The sequence below is a fragment of the Alexandromys fortis genome, unplaced genomic scaffold (genome assembly GCF_014885135.2).
Source record: "Alexandromys fortis isolate MF-2015 unplaced genomic scaffold, M_Fortis_MF-2015_v1.1 scaffold_9, whole genome shotgun sequence".
In the NCBI taxonomy this organism is placed as follows: domain Eukaryota; kingdom Metazoa; phylum Chordata; class Mammalia; order Rodentia; family Cricetidae; genus Alexandromys; species Alexandromys fortis.
This window is the reverse complement of record NW_026067892.1, coordinates 13,328,247-13,350,342: the sequence shown is the minus strand read 5'-3', so window position 1 is coordinate 13,350,342 and position 22,096 is coordinate 13,328,247. Positions and strand designations below refer to the sequence as shown.

The 22,096-nt window shown below is 43.0% G+C and overlaps 2 protein-coding genes across 3 annotated transcripts in view; both read right to left on the bottom strand.

The window, feature by feature from the left end:
- Cdk1 (cyclin dependent kinase 1) overlaps nt 1–22,096 on the bottom strand; it is a 1,182,536-nt gene that overhangs the window by 474,891 nt on the left and 685,549 nt on the right. The gene's annotated exons all lie outside the window — the stretch shown is intronic.
- Cabcoco1 (ciliary associated calcium binding coiled-coil 1) overlaps nt 1–22,096 on the bottom strand; it is a 99,164-nt gene that overhangs the window by 67,737 nt on the left and 9,331 nt on the right. The window contains exons 1-4 of one of the 2 annotated variants that reach the window (XM_050139518.1): nt 20,657–20,770; nt 14,682–14,851; nt 10,637–10,781; nt 5,332–5,404 (exon numbers count right to left, since the gene is read on the bottom strand). In XM_050139518.1, coding sequence (XP_049995475.1) covers nt 5,332–5,404; nt 10,637–10,781; nt 14,682–14,847 — 384 coding nt within the window. In that variant the 5' untranslated portion in view covers nt 14,848–14,851; nt 20,657–20,770. Of the gene's footprint in view, nt 1–5,331; nt 5,405–10,636; nt 10,782–14,681; nt 14,852–20,656; nt 20,771–22,096 lie in introns of those variants that run through there. The other variant, XM_050139512.1, reaches the window with a different exon arrangement.

Below are 22,096 nucleotides of genomic sequence, written 5' to 3'. Positions count from 1 at the left end.
ATTGAGATAGGGTTTCTCTATGTAACAGCCCTAGCTGTCCTGGAACTCACTCCATAAACCAGGCTGGCCTTGAACTCATGGAGATCCACCTGCCTCTGCCTCCTGAGTGATGGGATTAAAGACATACACTGCCAACACCCAGCTAAAAATAAATTTTAATTTTATGTTTTGGGTCTGCCTGTGTCTCTGCTCCAAGTACATGCCTGTGCTGGCAGAGACCAGGGAAGGTTGTTGGAGACTCTGGAGTTGTAATAATGGTTGTAAACCTCCATGTGGGCACTGGGAATCGAACCCAGGTACTCTGCAAGAGCAGTAAGCCTTTAGAACATCGGAGCCATCTCTCCAGCCCCTTTTGTGGCATTTTAAAAATTATTTTTATATGTGTGTCTGTATGTACATATGGGTATAGTGCCCCAGGAGTCCAGAATGGGGCATCCTAAATTCGAGTCAGAGTTAGAAATGGCTGTGAGTCACTGAAGTGGGTGCTGGAACCCAAACTTTGGTATCCTACGAGACAAATATGTACTCATAACCACTGAGCCATCCCTGCAGCCCCAAATTTGACCAAATTTAGCTGCTACAAGCTCTGCATTTCCCCCCATATTTCTTTTGTCTGACTTTCTTTTACATGTTTTATTATATGAACTATTTGTGAAGTATTTTGATCACCATTGTTAATTTCCAAGTGTTTTCTTTTTCTCCAAGTGACTTAAAAAATATGATTTAGTTCATCAAACAGTCAGGCAGCCTGACGTGGTGACTCAAAGTCTAATCACATTTGGGAGGGCGAGGCAGAAAAACCGGGAATGTATTTAAAACCTGCCAGGACTACAAAGTGAAAGAGATTCAATTTCAACAAACCAATTTCCACCCTCCCCCCCAAAAAAAACCTTCTTAAAAAAATTAAACACCAGTCTGTAACCACAGGAGTTTGAAGTCTGAGGAAGGAGGATCTCAAGTTCTAGGCTAGTCTGGGCTACGGAGTGATATCTTGTCTCAAAAAAAAAAAAAAATTTAGAAACTCAGGTGTTTCGTTCCACATGAAAGACAAAAATTAAAGACAAAATGTTTCCTCCCACCTATTTCTCCCATTTTAATAGCTGTAGTTTAAGCTGAGCACTGTGGGTTGGTTTCAGTGTTCTCTCCCTTCTTTCATAACCGCTGTATTGCCTGGACACATAATTTTAAAACTAGCAAAAAGAAAATTCCCGAATCCAAATAAATCCATACATATGTATGGAGAGGGTGGTGTAACCAATAATGGGGGAAAAGACCTTCCTTTCGGAGATGCAAGAGGAAGTTGATGGACACTTGGCTTCCCAACAGGAACTGTGAGAGCCAGCAGACAATCAAGTAACTTTACACTGTGCTAAGCAAAGAGCTGCCAATAGAATGCCACGGAGAACCAGAGGAAAAACATTTTCTTCAAGACTGAACCTTTTAGGGGCTAAGGAGATAGATAGGTCAGTGGATAACAGCTTGCTGCCCAAGATGGAGGTCCTGAGTTTGCTTCTCAGAAGCACATAAAAAGCTGGGTGTGGTGACACCCACTTCCAGTGCTTGAGGTAGACGTGCAGATCCCAGAGGTTTGCTGGTCACCCAGTCTAACCATCCAGGAGATCTAAGCCAAGAAGTGACCCTTTCTCTAAGATACGTTCTCTGCCAAAATCCAATATCCTGCAGTTTTTAAGAACATGTTTTTCTTTAGTATAATTATTTAAATGTGACCACTTCATCCATAAAGACCTCCTGCAGCCTATTCATATTTTCTGTGCTGTGACCTCAATATGTGGTAGGTACTGGTTATGGGAAATCGTTGCCATCTTCTGGAGGGCAGTACAGAATTGGTTTTAATACTCCAGAGAATTTTATAGTGGAAATCAGTTCATGTAGGGAATTTTGAGGGAAATTTCCTCAAAGGCAATCCTTTGGGGTATGGGCACACAGCTCTTGGGGTTATCTCCCTTTTTTTTTTTTTTTTTTTTTTGTTCTAAGTGTCCACCAAAGACCCTTCTCTTATTTTCTAAGTCTCTTTAGCATCCTTTAAAAATAGACAGATGCTATGGCAGAAAGCATCACCAAATGCCAGACTTACCTCTGAGATGCATAGATACATTTATTATGTGTATGTGTGTGAGCATGTGCTTGTGAGGTGAGTCAAGGTGCCTGTGATGGCCAGAAGAGGGCGCCAGACATCCTCTAGAACTGAAGTTACAGAGACTTGTGAACAGCCGGATTGGGTGCTGGGGTCCTCTGCAGAAGTAATACACTCTCAACTGCTGAGCCATCTCTCCAGTCCCATAATGATTCATAATGATTTTGAGTATGGTAGGGGAGATCTCAAATACTTAAGTTAAAATTGTATCTTGTCCTGTTTTTCTAGTTGTTTTCAGGGGAAAGGTTAGGCTGCTGTTGGTGCATGTGTCTGCCACTGGCGAAGGAACTTGCGTGAGCAGACCTCACTGTAGAATTTTGTATAAGGTGGAAATCTAACCTATAGACAGTTATTGCAGTTGATATTAAATGCTGTTTTCCTAAATACTCAACGTATACCGTCTGCTAGAAATCTACACATACATTAAGTTTCTCTCTAAATTTCTTAATAAGGATAACGAGCAATAATACTCAATCTAATGTTAAGAAATCAGCACAGTCACAGGCCTTCCCGTGAGAGATGCCAGGGCGTTTGACTGAGCTCGGACCTCTTCTTCCGAAACCACATGTACATGATCTAAGTCCCCCCCACTCATCTCCTCTCCCGGTTCTCTTCTGAGGTAATTAATGATCATTTTTGAGCCCACTTGAGCAATGCAGAATAATTCTGCCCCCTCTCAAATTCCCCCACTTAACCGAATTCGCAACCCTTAAAACACTGATGACATTTTTATGAGTTACACAAATTAGCATAGAGTCATTACCAAATGCACAGCTAGCTCGTGCTCACACGTCTGATGGTCTCACAACTAAACTCCGCTCGTACTGGTTTATTTCCCTGGTTACTGGAACTAGGACACATGGGTCTGTTTTTTTTTTTTTTTTTTTTTTTTCCATTACCGTAATGAACTACTCAAGGCTAACTTTACAAAGAAGTGGAGTTAATTCATTTTCTATTCCTATAAATTTAATTGCAAGTTGCTGACTTTGGTGAGGTTATGGAGAAGTCCCCACGGGAGCATGGTAGCCTGTGACGCAATGATAGGGGCACGTGGGAGGGATCAAGATATCAGTGAGAGATTACTTTCCTCAACCCCTTCTGAGGGTGTCCCTCCAAAGACAGATCCTCTCCCTAGGCACTGCCCTGTTAAGATTCCCTTAGCTTCAGCCGGCATGAATCTTTGTTGGACACACGTAAACCACACCCACACCAGACCACGTGCTCCCAACAAGGTGTCCAGAGTGCACTTGGGGTTGAGTCGTTTTTATCTACCCTTCCTCCTTTTCGCATTTTTATTTTCATGTTTCTGGATTCTTCATCTTCTATCTGACAGAATCTCACACTGCATTCCCATGACACCCCCAACACTCAGGTGAACCTCTGTATTGCCAGCACATGAGTAGTTAGTGTGAGAACAGTCAGAATTCTGAGCAGTGCAAAGATCCAGCAGGATCAACTCAGATGGACTCCGACGATTCTATTAGGGAGCCAGTTATCCTCGGCTTCTCTCTCTCTCTGTTTGACAGCCACTGACCAGCATTTCCTGGGTCTGCTACTTAATCAGTGGCTGAAAACTGGGGCATTATATGTCTTTTTTTTTCTATTTTCATTTATGATCTGGCTATGTCTATGAATAGAGGCATACGTGTTTTGCTCTAGTCCTCTATCTACTGTTAAGAAAGAAACTCATGTTTATCAGTGTGATCTAGCTTGTTCCATCTGAAACAAAATGGTGATTGTCGGGGTTATCTCATCTGAGTCCAGAGCTTTGAGACCAGCACAAACAGCCACACAGTAGTAGGCCAGAATCCTGCCTTTTCCGTTAATTAAAAACTAGGTAATTGCACCAAAAGTCATGAGCGACTACCAAGATGTCACCAGATGCTATAACACAATTCCTGCTTTTATCAGTCCTTTAGAAGCCCACGAGTGTCTGGAAGATCCACATCCTTCTCTGAAGTACACCTTGCCACTCTGATCATATGGAAAACACACACTAGCCAACAAAGAAGCCAGTATCTACTTCACCTGCGCTACTTTCCCACGCTCACGGATGTTGTCTAACCTTGTCCTTGGACTGCAGAGGAACAGAGTGAGGACAAACTCTGGGCACGCTCATCATGGGTCTAAACATCTGATTCTACTAATGTTGGAGTATCGTCACCACCCAAGTTATCCTAAGTGGACAAGATCCGGTTAGAGTCATCCCATCTGGCGCCTAAGGTGAGGAAAGGTGGGTTGGCGGTGGGATCTCCTATCCACTTTTCTGGCCACGGCTCTGCCTGTCCCTTGTCCTTCTATGAAGTAGGCAGTGCAGCTGCTGAAGCAGATGGAGAACCGATGGGAAAAGCTTCCTTCACATCTTCATCTCATTGAGCTGGTTTCCCACTCTGGGTTCATTCCCAGCAATTGCGCCCAGGTGACTTGTCTGAGGTTCCCTCATCTCTCCGTAGATCACGGACTGTAAAACCTCCCACCTTCCATCTGACACCTAATTGGCTGGTTAGGATTGATTTCAGGAGGACTGTGTCCTTCCTACATGATGCTCCAGGCTGTCATATGTTAAGAGAAGAGAGGCAGATGACCCTCTCCTGGGGGAACATCCCTGTTGGATCACCTGGCTATACGAGCCCACAGGAAACACTGCGAAATCCACAGGATGATGGATGTTTGTGTAACCAGAGCCAAAATTTAGCAAGAGGAGATCAGTTGAAATGAAGGAGGAAACCCCTGAGAGACTATGTTTAGTGAATGAGCCCAAATCCTTTGTTGGAGACACAAGGCCGTGAGTGGGATCTTGCTTATGTGGAGAAGTGAGGTTTGATGCTGGTTTTCAAAAGCAGCAGAGGGAAAACGGTGCAAAATCAGAAGAGACTGTGCTGGGCCAATCCACCTGAGGGATTCCTGATTTTCTCTGCACGGAGACTTGAGAACCCTACTCAAGGGAGCTTCGTCAAACAATCCACAGATGCCTGAATATGTAATTCACGGCGCTCCCGCCATCCAAAGACACCTTATTTTCTTAATCGGAAACTCACCTGGCATAATTATTCTTTTTTTCATTGTTACTAGGCTATATTAACGCATCGGCAATCATGACCGGAAGTTGCTTTGAGCCATTCCGGATTCAGAGGGGCTAAGTGGTTTGTTCGGCCACTCTGCCCCATGTTACTTACCGTGGTTCCTATGACAATTTCTTCTCTGGTCGAGTAGAACATAAACTCATAGAGCCTGTAGTGCTGGAATAAGCTGAAACACAAAACAGACATGCAACTAGCGTGAGAGGAGAGAAAATATCTGAAGAAAATAGCCTCAAGGGAAAGGGGAACTGGCCAAGCCAGAGACAGTAAACAGAGGGACAGAGATCCATCTCTTTCATTCCAAAACAAGCTTCCACTTCAGGCAGCTACCCAGTCTCAGCATCAGCTGTGTTTTGCCTGAGACCCGACTCAGTTCAGGTATGAACTGGGCTGGGTTTCTATATCCATTACGCCACACATTGCCCAGATGTTTCAAGAGTAAATCAGTCTCCAGGAACACCAGAAAAAAATGACTTGGTAAGGTATAAGATTTGTTTTGGAGACGTCTGACTTCCCTGCAGGCTGTGTCGTCACACATCAAAGGCTGGCTGGCATACGTGTGAAGGGATGTCTCTTCTCTTCTCACCTGACAAGGTGGCCAGGGATTATGGGCTACAAGAGCACAAAGTCATGCGCTTGCAAAGCAATATTTCTAATAAGTTCACAGCCTTGGCGATGTATCATTGAGAGTTAAAAATGTTACCGAAGGGCTGATTTCTAATATCCTGTTTGTGATAATATTTGAATTTTTCTAATTCTCATCCTGCTGGTTGGGAAAATTAATAGACTCATAATACAGCAAAACGCCCAAGAACAAAAAAAAATTGTCTTAGTGGTTCTCTTTCACTCTGGTGCCTTCTGCTATTTAAGAAAATTGATTTTAATATAACTGAGAAATTAACATTTGCAAGAATGTAGCTACAGAGTATCTGTAATAATGGCTTCTCCTGGATGTGGTAATGGATCAAAGTTTCAATTCATTTGAAATCAATGGAGAAATCCTCAGGCAGCTGGGCCCCTCTGAGTTACATTAGCGGTGGAGCCTCCCTGGGAGCTCAATCCATTAAAGAGTAGTGGCTGTGTGGGCCCAGTCAAGTTTCCTTTCTTCTCTGCAGCCACTGAATACCTGATTTTCTCATCAACATTCACAAGGCTAACTTAGCTTTTGACATTGCTTTGATCTGCTGGCTGGAAAAACACAGGAAGATTAGCGACGTCTGATAAATAACCGAAGAAAAATAAATCCAGTGTGCCTCTCTTTTCTATTGGTGACCTAGAGAAAACTGTGGGGTCAAAACTATCACACCGACAATAGCTGATTGGGGGTTATACAAATCAAAGGAAGGCCATATTTGGGAACCAGCCTGCTATCCTGGGATCCAGCTTGCTAACCTGTAAATGAACTAGAAAAAAGCACCACTTTGTCCATCTTGTGCTAGACACAGAATATAGGGTAACACGTTTCCACTCTGGAACATCATCGTCTTCCAGCCCCTGCGCCCTCGATATGTAGAGTAATGGGGCTGTCCTCTGGCTGCCAAGAGGGAGCTTTTGCAATGCAAACAGCATCCTTGACTTGGATATGATGGTCAAAGATGTAGTAGGGAGGCAGGACTGGGACCAGTACCAGGATGTGTACCCAGGGGAAGGTGCCTAAGGGGGACACTTCCTGAGGGACAGGCCAAGTTCCCTCTCTGTCTCTCTGCACCCTCCAGCTTCTTCAGGGAGATAATAGGTGTCTCATCTGAGAATCAGCTGATGGTTCAACCACGGGAATGCAGTTGCTATAGCCTTCATTGGACTTCTGTCTGACTCAAGCGTTTAGATGATGTTATCCACCTCTTAGGTTAGACCTTGAAGCAAGATGGAATAAAAACAGTCCGAGCTGTCTGGCCTGGTGTCACACATTGTTTGGCACAAAGTGGGGATAAGGCTGATTTTCTTACAGCGGGCTAGAACCCCTACTCACGTTGAGAAGAACCTTTGGTAGCAGTGCTTCCTGACCACAGGTATAATAAATATAGCACTTAGACTAAAGTGAAGGTATCTGAAGAAATGTAATGTTATTGACAAGTTAAGTTTTGTATTATTGCATGACTATTTCCTCCTAACGGCCACATTCCTTCCTCAAAGGAGAGTTTTACAAGACTTAGGATGACAATACATGGCTGAAGAGACCCTGAAACCAGGGGCTCAAGAAGCCCAGAAGATGACAAGATTCAGAGGTCCCTCTCCAAACTTGTATAAGCAATAAGAAGCAGTCACAGGAGGGGCAAATCACTGGTAAATCTACCTGTCACATTCTGCAGGGTGGGAGGGGGCCTTGAAGGATGTGGCTTTCATGAGTTTTCACCCTTGCTGGTCGTGGCGGCAGGGATGGTTCAGCTTACCCATGCTCCTGGAAGTAATTCTAATAAATTCATTATTTCACTAAACTAGATGTGGGCAGAATTATTTCTTTGGTCTGTCTGTCTGTCTGTTCTCTGGAGGGTGAGCAGCCATTGGTTCACGCCTCTCCAGTAATAGTCATGGAATGCACATGCTATGGGCCATGGTTGAAAACTTGGTCTCTTAAAGTTAAGTGTGGTTTTCAGTGGTTGGATCAACAGACTATCCAGGCTAAACTGAAGCACATATAGTTTAGCCGTCTTCATCTTTCTAAAACTTAATAATCGTTGAAGTGAATATGTTGGGTAATTTCACTGCTACTGAGTTTCTATGTGTGAACTCACGTGGGATTCTGCACAGTTGTAGAAAGGATCCTACAGCTTCATTATCAGTTCCAGATTTCCTAATCACTGAGACTTCATCCTTTGTCTAATAACTATATTTAAATGCGTAGCTACTCCACAATCACAACGTGGAGATTTAACAGCATTACATCTGGATTTTCTGTATTTAACTAATCTCTTTAAATATTCTTTTTATTAGGCGATCTAAGATCGGGCATGTGGAGCTGTTAAGATGTACACTGATGAACATGGCCTGGAGAGATGAGACAGGGAAGGGAGCTTGTCCCTCGCTGTCAGGAAAGGGACATCGTGGCATGTGTGGAAGCTTTGATGCTCTGGTTAGCTATGGGACTCCCATTTGCATTATAAACCTGGGCTTAAGGCTCAGCTGCAAAACTGTGTCCTGCCTGAGCAGACCAGCATGTAGACGTGTGGATGAAGAAGGAAGTTAGAGCAAATGTGTGTGGTTGACCTCCCCTGTCCAGGGAATCTCAGGCCCTAAGGTGCAGAAGGACCTCAAGGCACAGATTTTCATGTGCTTGTTTATGTGTGTGCATGTGTGAGTATGTGTGTGTGTATGTGTATGTGTTCAGGTGTATGCGTTGCACGGTGGGTGGTAGAGGTGGCCGGACAACCTCTATGTTGATCTTTGCTTTTGCTTTTTTCACCTTTTCCTGGAATGTGGTCTTTCCTGTTCACTGCTGCCTGGGCCAGGAGCTTCTCCCAGCACCTCCTAATTCCCTATGAGTCAGTCCTGGGCTTACAGGCACACCTGGCTTTTCGTGGGTTCTAAGAATCTGAACTCATGTCCCCAGGCTTTGGCAGTGAGTGTGGGGGGTGGGGGGGAGTGATGCGGGGGTGATGAAGGTTAGATTTCTGTCCATTTCCTCCTCTTCCTCCTGCTGGAGGAACATGTCTTGCTCTAAAAGCTATGGAAACTTGTCAGGCTTTCAGTGAGACTCGCACACTAGGAAGCATGGTTTGTACTAAAAGAATCCCATTGTATTAGATGTTACCTTATAAAAAGTACCGTATCCCATGCCATTCTTAAGCCACACCAGAAATCAGTATATAAGCTTTATCATATTAAACACATTATTGTTTATAATGTTCCCAGACAACCCCAGGACCTTTGCCAAGTAGGTCTTGACCTGTGTAGGACATTGGGTAGCCCTCTGTTTTGCAGGATGCTAACTTGTAATGCTGGGAAGTCATGGAGACACAGTTGAAAAGGGAGAGCGAAAAGACTGTGCAGGAAGGTGTAGTTAGGTAGAGGCGGACTTTCACCACTGGTGTCCCGGGATTTGTGGAGTCTGAAAATTGTCTCTTTGGAGAGAGGCATGCTTCTCACACATACTTTGTGGGAGACACCCTAAGGCAGATTTTAGGCTGGGAGATGGCTCAGCACTCGGTGTGCATACCTGAGGACCAAAGTTCAGGTCCCCGGCACCCGTATAAATGTCGAATGGGCGTGGTAGACCACCACTGATCCCATTGCTCAGAAGGTGGAGACAGTTTCCTCGGGACAACTTGGCTAGCTGAATTCACTGAATCGGAGGGGCTCTGGGCTCAAGTGAGAGATTCTGTCTCAATAAAGGAAGCGGGGAGCAACTGAGGAAGATACCTGAGGCCAATTTTGAGCCTCCAGACACATTTGCACACATGTGTACTCTCATACATATGTGTGTCCCTGTATTAGCAAGCACACATACACACTATATATACATAGGCAAAAAAAAAATGAGACAGGTTTCTTGCTACAATGATGAAGAATCACGGTATAAAAATACTTCCACTCCGTCCACAATCATTTTGTAAGTAGAAAGTAAGATTTAATAACGAGTTAAACTAGTTACTAGTTCAAAATATCTTAGAGCTTAGAGTATTTAATAGATTTGATGAAGTATGTGATTCTCTCTCTCTTTTTTTTTTTTTTCATGTGGCAGGGATTGAGCACACAACCTCATGGTTCGTAGGGACAAACACCTTACCAAGAAGCTACATTCTGAGTCCTTTTTGTGAATACTCTTGAGGCAAGGTCTCAGTAATTTGCTTAGGATGACTTTGAACTCACGCCTTAGTGCTTTAGCTTCCCCTGCCCCTAGGAGTAAAGACCTCTGCTGTGAGGACTTGTAGCTCTTTCAGTGCAAACACAAATCACGCGGAATCAACTCTTAAGTGGAAATGAATGGTACTCTTTAAAATGTAAATGTAGCTTTTTGAATCCATTACACCTGGGTTTAATTCTGTTCATAAAATGCTGTTAGTTCCAGACTCAGGGAAGTCCCCAGGCCAGAGGAAGTCAAAGTGTCACTCAGGAATCCTCTTGACGAATGCAGAATTCTCTCCCTTAAGAAAATTCATTTGTGTTCATGAGGCTGTGGGGGTGCACCTGTGCCACTGCCATGTGACCATCAGCCGCTTGGGGGAGTTAGTCGACTCTTTCCTTCTACTCTGTGGTTCCCAGGTATGGAACGCGGCTCATCAGAGCTTGGTGGCAAGCACCTTTTCTCTCAGACCGTCTCCGCAGCCCAGCTGCTATCTGTTGATTGAGTAGATGTTGCACAGATTCTACACCCATCTGAACTGACTAAAGTCTAGGTTATCTTTTATAGGTGTTTCCTATAGGACACGAAGGAAAAGACAAATGGGACGAATACAAGTCCTACCTGATTTTCAAGTAATCGATGATGGCATTGGCTTCTTTGACATCAAAGACGTGCAACCCCTCGTTCTTCAGTGAACGGTTTGGTCCAATTTCCGCCATCACTTCCCCGAGCCACTTGATGCTGTCCTCTAAGGACATATGGAGCGCTGAAAACAAAGCCAGAAAGCCTTTCCGTTATTGCAATAGCTGCTGTGGAAGTATGAGAGTCTAGGAGGTCCTAAATGTGCCCAGATTCCCCTTGCCCAGCGCCTAGGGGGAGAAATGGTGAAGCTCTTTGTGTCTCTACAACAAGTTAATAATTGCTTTTTGGATGATTAGTACTGGTTGGTCTACCGATCATTATCACCTTATATATACATGGTGGGCGGGACAGCTTGTTTCCAGTTGAAAAAAGCAAAACCACCAATATCTATTTTAAACAGAAAAAAATTTTTAAAGCATATTTTAAGGGGGAAAAAAGAGGGATGTATCAAATTAGAGAAAATCTGGCCACCGTAAGTGGCGAGGAGACCCAGATCGTGGGTTCAGTCACTGTGGACAGTGGTGCTGAACCTGGGTGTGGAAGGCCAGTGAGTAGAATCCCCTGTCTCTTGGCAACACATGTCTGTTGCCATGTGAACAACTTGGCTGGAAGGTTTTTGATAGGAGTCAACTATATGGATATTTTCAAATTTTCCGTATTTAATTTTACATGTTATTCATTTCATGTCTCTCTTGGTTTGTCGGTAGGTAGGAGTAAAATTTCAGGGTCCTCCTACAGGTCACGGTTATCACACGAGTCACACACAAAAAGGTCAAGGGCTGGGGCTGGAGAGATGGCTCAATGGTTAAGAGCATTGCCTGCTCTTCCAAAGGTCCAGAGTTCAGTTCCCAGCAACCACATGGTGGCTCACAACCATCTGTAAAGAGGTCTGGCGCCCTCTTCTGGCCTTCATGCATACACACAGAATATTGTATACATAATAAATAAATATTTAAAAAAAAAAAGGTCAAGGGCCTTTTTGTCACCCCAGGTAAAACACGACAACTGTGCATTCCTCTTTTCACAATAAACCTTAAAAATAACCCCCACAGCTGAAGGGAATTTGGGAAGGAAAAATGGGTCCGAGGAGCGCAACTCATAATAGAAAAATCAAACTCATTAATCTGAGATGCAGAGAAAGGGGTTATTTAGATTGCTGATTTGAATTCTGGATGACACTATGGTTATCAAACACAGAATGCGTCTGTTTATAAGACTGTGGCTTATATATGGCTTAGTCCTTAGACTGTTTTTGGAGCACCTCCTGCCTTGCTAGTGATGATTGCTTCCAAAAGTGCAGGGGTTACCCCTTTTCTTAGTTCACTGAAGTCTCACAAGTGGAGTGACTAGATTGGGAAGAACTGAACCAAATGCAAACTGGGGTGAGGGAAAAGACGAGATTTGTAACTAGTTAGAAAACTGGGGATGGGATCAGGTAAAGGCACTTGCCAGCTAGGTCGCTGGTCTCGCCATTTTATCTTCAAATGAGAATACCTGCATCCAAGATAATGGTGCCCTTGCAGCAGGCAAATGGGAGCTGCCCAGAAACCTGGGGACAGCTAGTCTACGTGTGTGCTCTTTTTACTTGATGATCCCTACACCGCTTTAGTGTGCGCCAGCTTGTATTCTACTATGAACGTGCTGTTTCTGCGGTGTACCACATTTTCATCGATTATACATGTACTATTTCTACCGAGAACCAGCTTCAAGCCTGTTCTGTGCATGCTGCTCGTACTGTGTGGTGCTTTCTGTCCCTTTTACACATGTGCCCTTCCAGTCATCTACCCATTTCCGGTCCTTTACCTATGTGCCTTCCTAGCATGTACCCATGTTCTTTTACATACATGCTTTCCTTTCATGTGCCCATTTCTGGTCTACTATACATGAACAGCACTACATATGTGCTGGTCCTAGGCTGTGCAGTCACATGTGCACTGGGTTCTAGCGATTTACTGTGCGCTGGTTTCCAGTGAATTATCTTAGTTGTTTGTCCTAGGTTTTGCCCCATGCAAGCCGTGTCGGATGTGGCACCAGAAGGATAGACCCTTGTTTGCTGAGGGGACCTCAAGTCATCTTAAGGAATTAACTGAATCCCTCTGAATCTTGGTCCTCTCTCTCTCTCTCTCTCTCTCTCTCTTTCTCTCTCTCTCTCTGAATAATACGGCAGAAATTATTTGCTGTGGTCTATTGTTCAGGAAATGCTGACAAGAATGAAAAATCTGAACTTGATGAATAGAAGTGTTTTTTTTTTTTTTTCAGAAATATTTTCTGTCTTCAGCGGGTACAAACCATAAAAGCAAGAGCGTGCTCTCAAGATAAAGTCTCCGAAGTGCGTATCTTTGAAATGATCCTGTTTGATCTGAGGCGGGCTCTCTGCAGAACATCTTGGTCAGAAGCCCAGCTGTCCAAAAGTGGGCTGGGCTTGACAACCACAAAGCCCAGCTGTGCTCTGTGGCTGGAGCTCTGGTGGAGTGCTGTTGTTGACTTTGTCTTCAGGATCCCATGGTCCCTTGGTTTAGCTGTGAACACACTTTGCCTCCTTGCTGTGTAAACCAGCTGAGTCTGTCTCTTTGTTCACACTCTAATTCTATTGAATGGCTTGAGAGGGTCTTTCTTTCTTTCTTCTTTCCCTTTCTTTCTTTCTTTCTTTCTTTCTTTCTTTCTTTCTTTCTTTCTTTCTTTCTTTCTTTCTGTTGTTACTTTTGTTTTCCAAGACAGGGTTTCTCTGTAGCTTTGGAGCCTGTCCTGGAACCTACTCTGTAGACCAGGCTGGCCTCGAACTCACAGAGATCCGCCTGTCTCTGCCTCCTGAGTGCTGGAATTAAAGGCTTGTTTTCTTCCCAGATGTCTACATGGACTTGTTTGCTTCCCCGAATCCACTTCTCCTGATTTAGCTGCATGAAGCCTGCTCCATGGGTCAGAAGTGTAGGCTTGAACTGACACCAACCACACAGAGCTCAACTGAAGGCCACTGGGAGGCTGGGAGTGTGAGAAAGGTGTAAAACAGAAATATTCACTCAAATTCGGATGGGAAGCTCTCGAAAGCATCTGCCTTCTGACCTTCTGCGCTCTTTTGATTGTGAATGCTCTGCTCAGAAGTTGCGAAGTTTTGGACAGCTACATCAAACATTCTTTGGAACGTTAATTTTCGTGTGACCGATGCATTCAAGTTTTGCTTTATATGCAGATCTAGCCTGAAAAGGCTTCCTCCAGCCCCTACAGCTCACACCCCAGTTTCCATATCCTCCCCAGAAGGTTTTTCTTCTTCTTCTTCTTCTTCTTCTTCTTCTTCTTCTTCTTCTTCTTCTTCTTCTTCTTCTTCTTCTTCTTCTTCTTCTTCTTCTTCTTCTTCTTTTTCTTCTTCTTCTTCCTTTTTTTTTAAAATAAGACCCATTCTTGCTGTGTGTTAGATTCATCTTTAGACTCTTCCCCTCAAACCTCCCCAGATCCCAAGTACTAGGGTTCTAGTGTGTGCCTCTATGCCTGGCTTCGCAGACAATTCATATTTTTTTCCTGTATTCTTTTGCTTTCCTGTATGCATATAAATAAAAATATACACTCTTTTTTATCTTTTATAAACAAAAGTTTTTATAAAAAACGTCTTCATGTTCTTTTACTCTGCTGATATGGAGTCTTTTCATACAATACACAGAAGGCTTCCCCGTTTTCCCCTTTAAAAAATTAGAATACAAAGTAATCTACTTTTAAGATAGACTAAACGATATTTGGATTTCAACGTAGTTTCGGGTATACAGAAAAATCGCAAAAATATCAGAGTATCCTAAGATATTTTGAGTGTGATTGGTGCGGGGAATACTAATTAGAATAACTTTGGCGAATCAACAAAGAGAGCCTTAGTCTTACTAGGAATTCTTTGAAATGAGCTGTCCCTGTTGTATCCAGGAAACAAGCCCGCAGTTCTTGTTAAAGGAACCGCAATGAAGCAAGCATCTTGGCTTTGAAATATTAATTTACACAGACTACATTTCTTCCCTTTAAAACAACAAAGGGGGACTGGGCTTACTTTGAAGATTATGCAGTAACATGTCCAGCAGGGTCATAAATTTTGAACATTGGTCGAGGGAAAAGTCCATTTCTTTGGCCCAAAAGAACCCAGACACATAGTAGTCCAAGAGAATGGCATCTCTTAAGCAAGTCTGGAGATTTTTGAAATTCAGAAATACTCCCATTTTCCTGTAACAACAACAACCAAAAAAGGCAGGCATTAAATGAGATTAAGTAGTGAAAACAGTTCTGAGAAGTCTTGAAAGCAACAAGTTCAATGAAAATTCTAGAATGTGTCTCACCTTAAAGTGTTCAGTCCTATCAGGACCCACAGATGACAGGAAAAGGGGAGGAGGGAAGGAAGAAGAAGGGTGGCAGGGGATGAATGAGAAGATGTTCCCCCCGCCCCTCAATTCTTTTTTTTTTCTCTGTCTCCATTTCTTATACGTTCAATACCTGGTATTTTTTCCGCCTGAAATGTAAAGTTCAACACTCCCTTCTTTGTGTGTGTGTGTGTGTGTGTGTGTGTGTGTGTGTGTGTGTGTGTGGTAGGCCCTCCGGTAGCTCAGGCTAGTCTGGAACTTGCCATGCTGGAAAGACCACCTGAACTCCTGATCCCAATGCCCAAACTCCATTGCTCTGACTGGGATTAGAGGCAGGCATTCAAAGTGAGTGCTCTTCCTCCCAATCTAGTCGCACCTCCAGCCAGGATTTCTCTATGAAACAATCTACTGATTACGTTTGATCTGTTTCTGAAAACAGGTTGTTAAATATCCTTCTCTCTCTGCAAAGGAAACAGCTTGTGCCCGTTTCATTGGCTTTCTGTCAGGTACATTTAATTTTTTTTTTCAAACATCTTTTTTTTCCCTAAGTCTATATCTTCTTACTTCTTCTCTCTCAGGATGGGTTAAACAGTTATTTCTACCCTGAGTTCCTTTTAAACGTCTTTCTTTCTCTACATTTTTCTTCGACTATTTCTCGCCTTTGCTTGTCCATCATCTCTTCCCCCAGCTGCTATAAGTCTGTTCTGTGTGGTTGTTGCTTTTGCTCCATAAGTTTGAAAAAAAAGAATACAACATTAGCCTGTATTTTCTGTGCGTCTCTGTTCACATCTTTCTTTCTTTTTTTTTTTTTTTTTTTTTGGTTTTTCGAGACAGGGTTTCTCTGTGGCTTTGGAGCCTGTCCTGGAACTAGCTCTTGTAGACCAGGCTGGTCTCGAACTCACAGAGATCCGCCTGCCTCTGCCTCCCGAGTGCAGGGATTAAAGGCGTGCGCCACCATCGCCCGGCTTGTTCACATCTTTCCGACAGTGTCTTTGTCCTGCTCCTGTCCTGGTCTTTGCTCTGTCACTGTCTCTGCAGGCATAGTCCTCATGTGTTATCTTTGAACAGGGGATAGCTGCTTGCAGGAAGTGAGCTGGATGTGAGACCTGCCTATGTACAAACTATTAGACGCTCCCTGAGTGATTATATCGACACTAGTAGACACTTCCGGTGCCATGATACAAACTCGTTGGTACTGCCTCTGTTCTGATAGCCAACTCATAGGCATTTCCTGTGTGTAGTTACTTTCTGTCAATTCTTCTAACGTTTATGTCTGTTTGGATTAGTGAAATAAGAAAAGATATAGACTCATTTTACTGTGACATAAATGGTCTGTGAAACAGGTATGTGTACCCCATTCCTGCACACCAAGGTCCTACACTTCAAATGGGGATTCATAGCATAACATCTAGAGTTTTCTCCAGGAGGTGTCCTGTATTTCTCCTTCGTCCTAAAGCCCACAGCTGTGTGTATCTCCCTCAGACTGGCTCCTGCACATCCAGTTGTGGGGATCACCTTCAAAGCTCGTGGCTTGGGTCTTCTGCATTCTCTTTTCTTGACAAAGGCTTAATTGGTTTTTCTCGTTGCTAATATGTGATTTCTCAGGATGACTTGGGAGATGGTATGTGTGGCAAATTCACTTCACCATCTTCAAAAGCAGAGCCCTGTCCTTCACCGGATTCAAACAAGTGATAATTAAAACAAGTTTAGATGCTAAAATGTCTTTTGACATGTGTGTAACAAATCAACGCCCAACACAAATGCAGTGCTATTAGGAGAAACCACAAACCCTACGTGAGGTCTGATGGTTTTTAAGCAACCCCTTCATCGCTTCTCCCCTTCCCACCGTGGCACATGATGTTGTTAAGCCTATAAGACTGGCCTAAGGGAAGAGCTTTTCTGTAGGTGTTGTATTACCTTGTTAACTCACAAGGACAAGTTAGCTTTCCTTCCATTGTGCAAAAATCAAACAGAGTCATAAATAAGTAGCTATGATTGCTATTGGCAGCCATCTTGTAATCTTTATCTAAAATATCACTTAACAGGAGACTTAGGGGCAGGTTGGTTTCATAATATTGAGTTTGATAGTGACATTATATGTATCTATCTATCTATGTGTGTGTGTGTGTATACATAGAGTATTTATGTATTTGCCTCCACTTAAAAGTTTTTAATGTGTTTGTGTGCATGTGCATAGAGGCCAGCGGGCAACTTGCCAGCTTGCCCTGGGATCCACTGTCTGCCTCCCAGTGCAGGGATTATAGGCAGCCGCCATGACTGCACATCTTTTACTTGGTTGCTGGGGCTCCGAATTCCAGTCACCACGCCTGCGCAGTAAGCACTTCGCCCACTGAACTATCTCCCCAACCCCTATTATGTGCTTTTACAAATGATTTTCTAAGAGCTTTGGTGCCACCAGAACTACTGACCCTTTGTATTTGGGGTACAGTTTTAGAAAGCATTCTGAAATTCAGTTTTATTTTTGTGAAAGGTAGAAATTGGGTTATTCCCCCCTCACACACATTCTTATTTTTACCAGAATGTTCTAGAATAGTTGTTCTAGTTTATAATTATCCTGTTTGCCTTTATTTTAATTTCAAATGAATCTTGTTCTCACTGCCAGGGATTTTTAAATTTATTTTCTTATTTTTGTTTTCTAGAGCACAATTCTCTTTGACAGTTTTCTTCTTATTGTTCTGTTAGATGCATCAATGAATTGATTAATCTTTCCTGAGGTGATAGGTCAATTTTTCAAATAAACCACAGGACACTGAGTTTTTTGAGTTCCTTGTATTAAAAATGTCCTAAACAATCCCTGCTAGATTGTGATCCTGAAATCACATTCTTTCTACGAACCAGGTTGGGATGACTTGCCTGGTCCTCAGAGAGCGGCTGCCCATGCCTGACAGGGAACTATGAGAGGCCTGCCTGCTCATTGTCCCTGGGTCACCTTACTCTAGACATAAAGAAATGCTTGAAGTTTCGTTCCACTGAAACAGGAAAGGCCAAGCCCGTGTTACACGAAGTTTCATTCTCTTCTGGTTGCTGATGTGCGATGTGTAGCCTGATCCCCTCCCTCCCACCGTGTTATTACACACACCCCACTACGAGTTTCCTTACGTTTATCTTCTGTTGTCACTGACTTCATTTTCGGCAAAGCAGATTTCACATTAACTTAGTTCTTTATGCGTAGCGTCTTCTTTTAGCTCCAAGGGTTTCTTTATGTACATATCTTACCAGCTCTTTAATCTCCTGGTTTGCGGAATTGATTCAGCCTTTAATCATGAGCTTTTGGTTAACATTTCTCTCACTTCTGTTGAGTTTTCTTTAAACTTTCTCTTCATCTGCCGCCTGCACTCTGGGGTCAATATTTGACTGGAATACCTGTACATGGTCTTTGTTTCTTATTTTTATTTTTTCACTATTTTGTTTGAATGAACACAACAACTTTTTCAAGCACATTTTGGTGACCACTCCCTGAACTCCCCCACCTCAGCTTTGGCTGACACCCTCCCCCTTCTCCCTTTCCTACTGTCAGTGAACTCCCTCCCTTGACTTGACCCTTGGGGCTGAGGATTGACTTGATGGCTTCTATTCTTTCCCCGTCATTCCACTCCAAAGGAGTTATTTAGTGCAAGACATTGCCAGCTGTAACATTGTCTGAGTCTTCTACTGACCAGTTTGGAGAGGGAGGGAGGGAGGGAGGGAGAGAGAGAGAGAGAGAGAGAGAGAGAGAGAGAGAGAGAGAGAAGAAATAGAGAGGGGAGAGAGAGAGAGAGAGAGAGAGAGAGAGAGAGAGAGAGAGAGAGAGAGAGAGAAGTACAACTGTAGAATGGGCTAATGTACACAAAGAAAAGGAACTCAGGGGCCTCTCATGACATTGTGACGCAGCCAGAGGTGATGTTTTGCCTCATCAAGAGTGTCAGCAAAACTATATCATAATTCCTTCATGCTCTAGAACTTGGAATGCATTCTCCTTCTGAAGTGCATCGGCTTGGAGAAACTAACTCTGCAGACCAGCTGAGCCTCTCAGAGAGGTCTGACTACAGAAGGTTATTAGAAGGTATCTTGAGAGACCTGGTGTGGTGGTGCACAACTCGTAGCATTTGAGACGCTGAGGCAGGAGTGTTCCCTTCAGCTGAGGCCAGCCTGGGTGACAAGAGTCAGACTCAGTTTCCAAAAATACAATCTAGCAAAACCAAGGCTTGGTGTTACTTCTGTGTTTATAAAGTTATTTTTAACTAGCCTCTACCACTTTTAAAGATTGTATTCTTTTAAATTTTTATTTTATTTGTATGGGTGTTCTGCTCATATGTATGTCTGGGTACCATTTGTGTGCCTGGTACCTGAGGAGGCTGGAAGATGGCATCTGATTCCCTGGATGGTTGTTATCTGCCATGGGGGTGATGGGAATCAAACCCAGGTCCTCTGCAAAAGCAGCCTTTGCTCTTAACCACTGAGCCATTTCTGCAGACCTCTCTTGTCTTCTTGAAATGAAACTTTGGAGTAGATTTGTAAGTACTGCCGAGTTGTATATAAATAAATTATTATCGATAGCATACATTAGAAAGTCATGAAAAGAACACCAGGCATGTGAAGTCTATTTCAAAATGTATTTTGAATAATCCCTCGTGTTTCTTGGGTTGCCCGTTGATACAGAGAAAAAGTTCATAATTGTGAAATGTAGGGAAATATGATGATCCGTTGTAATTTATTTAAGTAGGTTTATAGCTCTCCAAACTGCATGATCTGGGACTATTTTGGTCACTCAGGAGAGGCTAATTAAATTATACTGCTGTCTTTTTGAAAAATATATAACCATCACTTACAATAATGCTGCTTTAAATTGAAAATGACTGCAAATATATGTAGATTATTGTCAGAGAGGTTATATTTTAAAACACAGGAAAGTTTCAAGAAAACGGCTCCTAGGATAACACTGTCCGAAAACTCGGCATCCGATCCCTTCACGGGATCATCTATATCACTGGAGACCTGCTTTAGACTCAGCTGCTTCACGTATTACCCACGCTGCTAAGTTTTGTGCTGTGTTCTGTTGGTTTCGTTCGTGTCTGCGTATCTAGCCAGGTGGCCCTGGTTGTTCCAGATGTACTTTGCAAGCGAGGCTGGCTGTGAACTTGCAGCCAGCTTGGTTTCTCTCTCTGCCTATGTTGCTTCTCCCAGTCCTCCTCTGACTCTTGTGGCACTGGCTGTGTCCTGTGCTTTGTTCCATATATGTCTTCCTGGCGCTTATAAGTTTTTTCTGAATTTGGATATTTAACAACGAAGGACAGCCAATAATTGAAAAGAAATTGTGTTCGATAAGGTAGGGCACATAACCACAGTACAACTTAGGCTGGAAAAATGCACTGTTCTAGAAACTAACATTTTATTTACTATGAATTACTTTTAAATACTAGATGTTTAGTATTTTTAATGTTGACATTTTACTTACTAGTTATTACAAGTAAACTGGAAGCTGGATGAAATATATATCCGTTGCTTTGTATTGCTCTCAGTGCTGAGTATTGCTATGCACGGCAAAGACCATTTTCATATAGTGACCCACAAGTGGGAAGAACCTTTTACACAAAATCACTATAAATCTTATTAATACCATGAGAGATTATTTCAGATCAAATATTAAAATTGTTTGGATTTATTTGCTTACCCTGTGTGTGTATGGTTGTGTGTGAGGGTGTCTGCACACTGTAGCACAAATACTGAGGTTGAAGAAGAACTTTCTGGAGTTCATTTTACTATGTAGGACAGGGCTCAAACTCAGGCATCGTGATCCATCTGTAATACACATTATTTATTTATTTATTTATTTTTTGCTTTTTTTTTTCATCAATCCCTATGCTATGGATAGGGATTCCCACTAACTATTTATGTAGATATGGTAAAAAGTGTTATGAAAAATCATTTAAAATGGGTGGAATTTTTAATTCTCTGACTGACTCTCAGAGAGCTGCAGACGTTAGACATTTAGGCCCAGTCCTTGCTATCACTTCTCTGTGAAAGCACTGGAAGTGAAGTGCATCCTGGGAAAAAACTGTCTTTGCTGTTTGCCTGCTCTTGATGAGCCTTCTTAGACTCCTCTCCTATCAGGGGCATCCACCATAGCTCCTTCTCAGGAGTAAACCACTTTGGTGCCATAGCATTTGTAAGATCTGTCTGTTGTCAACATTGAAGGAGTCACTGTCTATGTGTTCATTATGGCCTGTGCCACCTTGCCTGTGTCCTGAGTACTGGTTTGCAAAGGCCAGATTTCAAGGTATGGGTCCTCACAACACACTAGCCCCCATAGTAGAATGTTAGAATTATTGTGGCAAATTCACTCCTACCTACATTTAAAATAACATATGCCACAAGAGTCTAGAGCTTAGCATTATTTTTTTCCCATAAATATCACTGGCAAATGGCTAGCATGCAGAACTTACAATATCATAACTGCTAGACAGTTTTATGTCAGCTTGACACAAGCTACAGTCATCTGAGAGGAGGGAGCCTCAGTTAAGAAAATGCTTCCATAAGACCGGGCTGCAGGCAAGTCTATAGGGAATATTCTTAAAATTATTGATGGGGGAGGGCCGAGCCCATGGTGTGTGGGGCCACCCCGGGGTTGGTGGTTCTGGGTTCTATAAGAAGGCAGGCTAAGCAAGTCATGGTGAGCAAGCCAGGAAGCAGCACTCCTCCATGGCCTCTGCATCAGTTCCTGCCTGTAGGTTCCTGCGCGGTGTGAGTTCCTGTCCTAACTTCCTTTAATCAACAGTAATGTAGAAGTGTAAACCAAATAAACTTTTTCCTCCCCAAGTTTTACGTTTTTATCATGTTGTCATGGTACCCTTTTCCTTCTTTTCTTCTTTTTTGTTTTGTTTTGTTTGTTTATTTGAGACAGGGTTTCCCTGTGTAGCTCTGACTCTCCTAGAACTTGCTCTGTAAACCAGGCTGGCCTCGAACTCACAGAGATTCAACTGCCTCTGCCTCCGAGTGCTGAAATTAAAGGTGTGTGCTACCACCATCCTGCTTCCTCATGGTGCTTCATCACAGCAATAACAACCCAAACTAAGAGAAGACCCTAACTAACTCTTGATGCTATTAACTTATT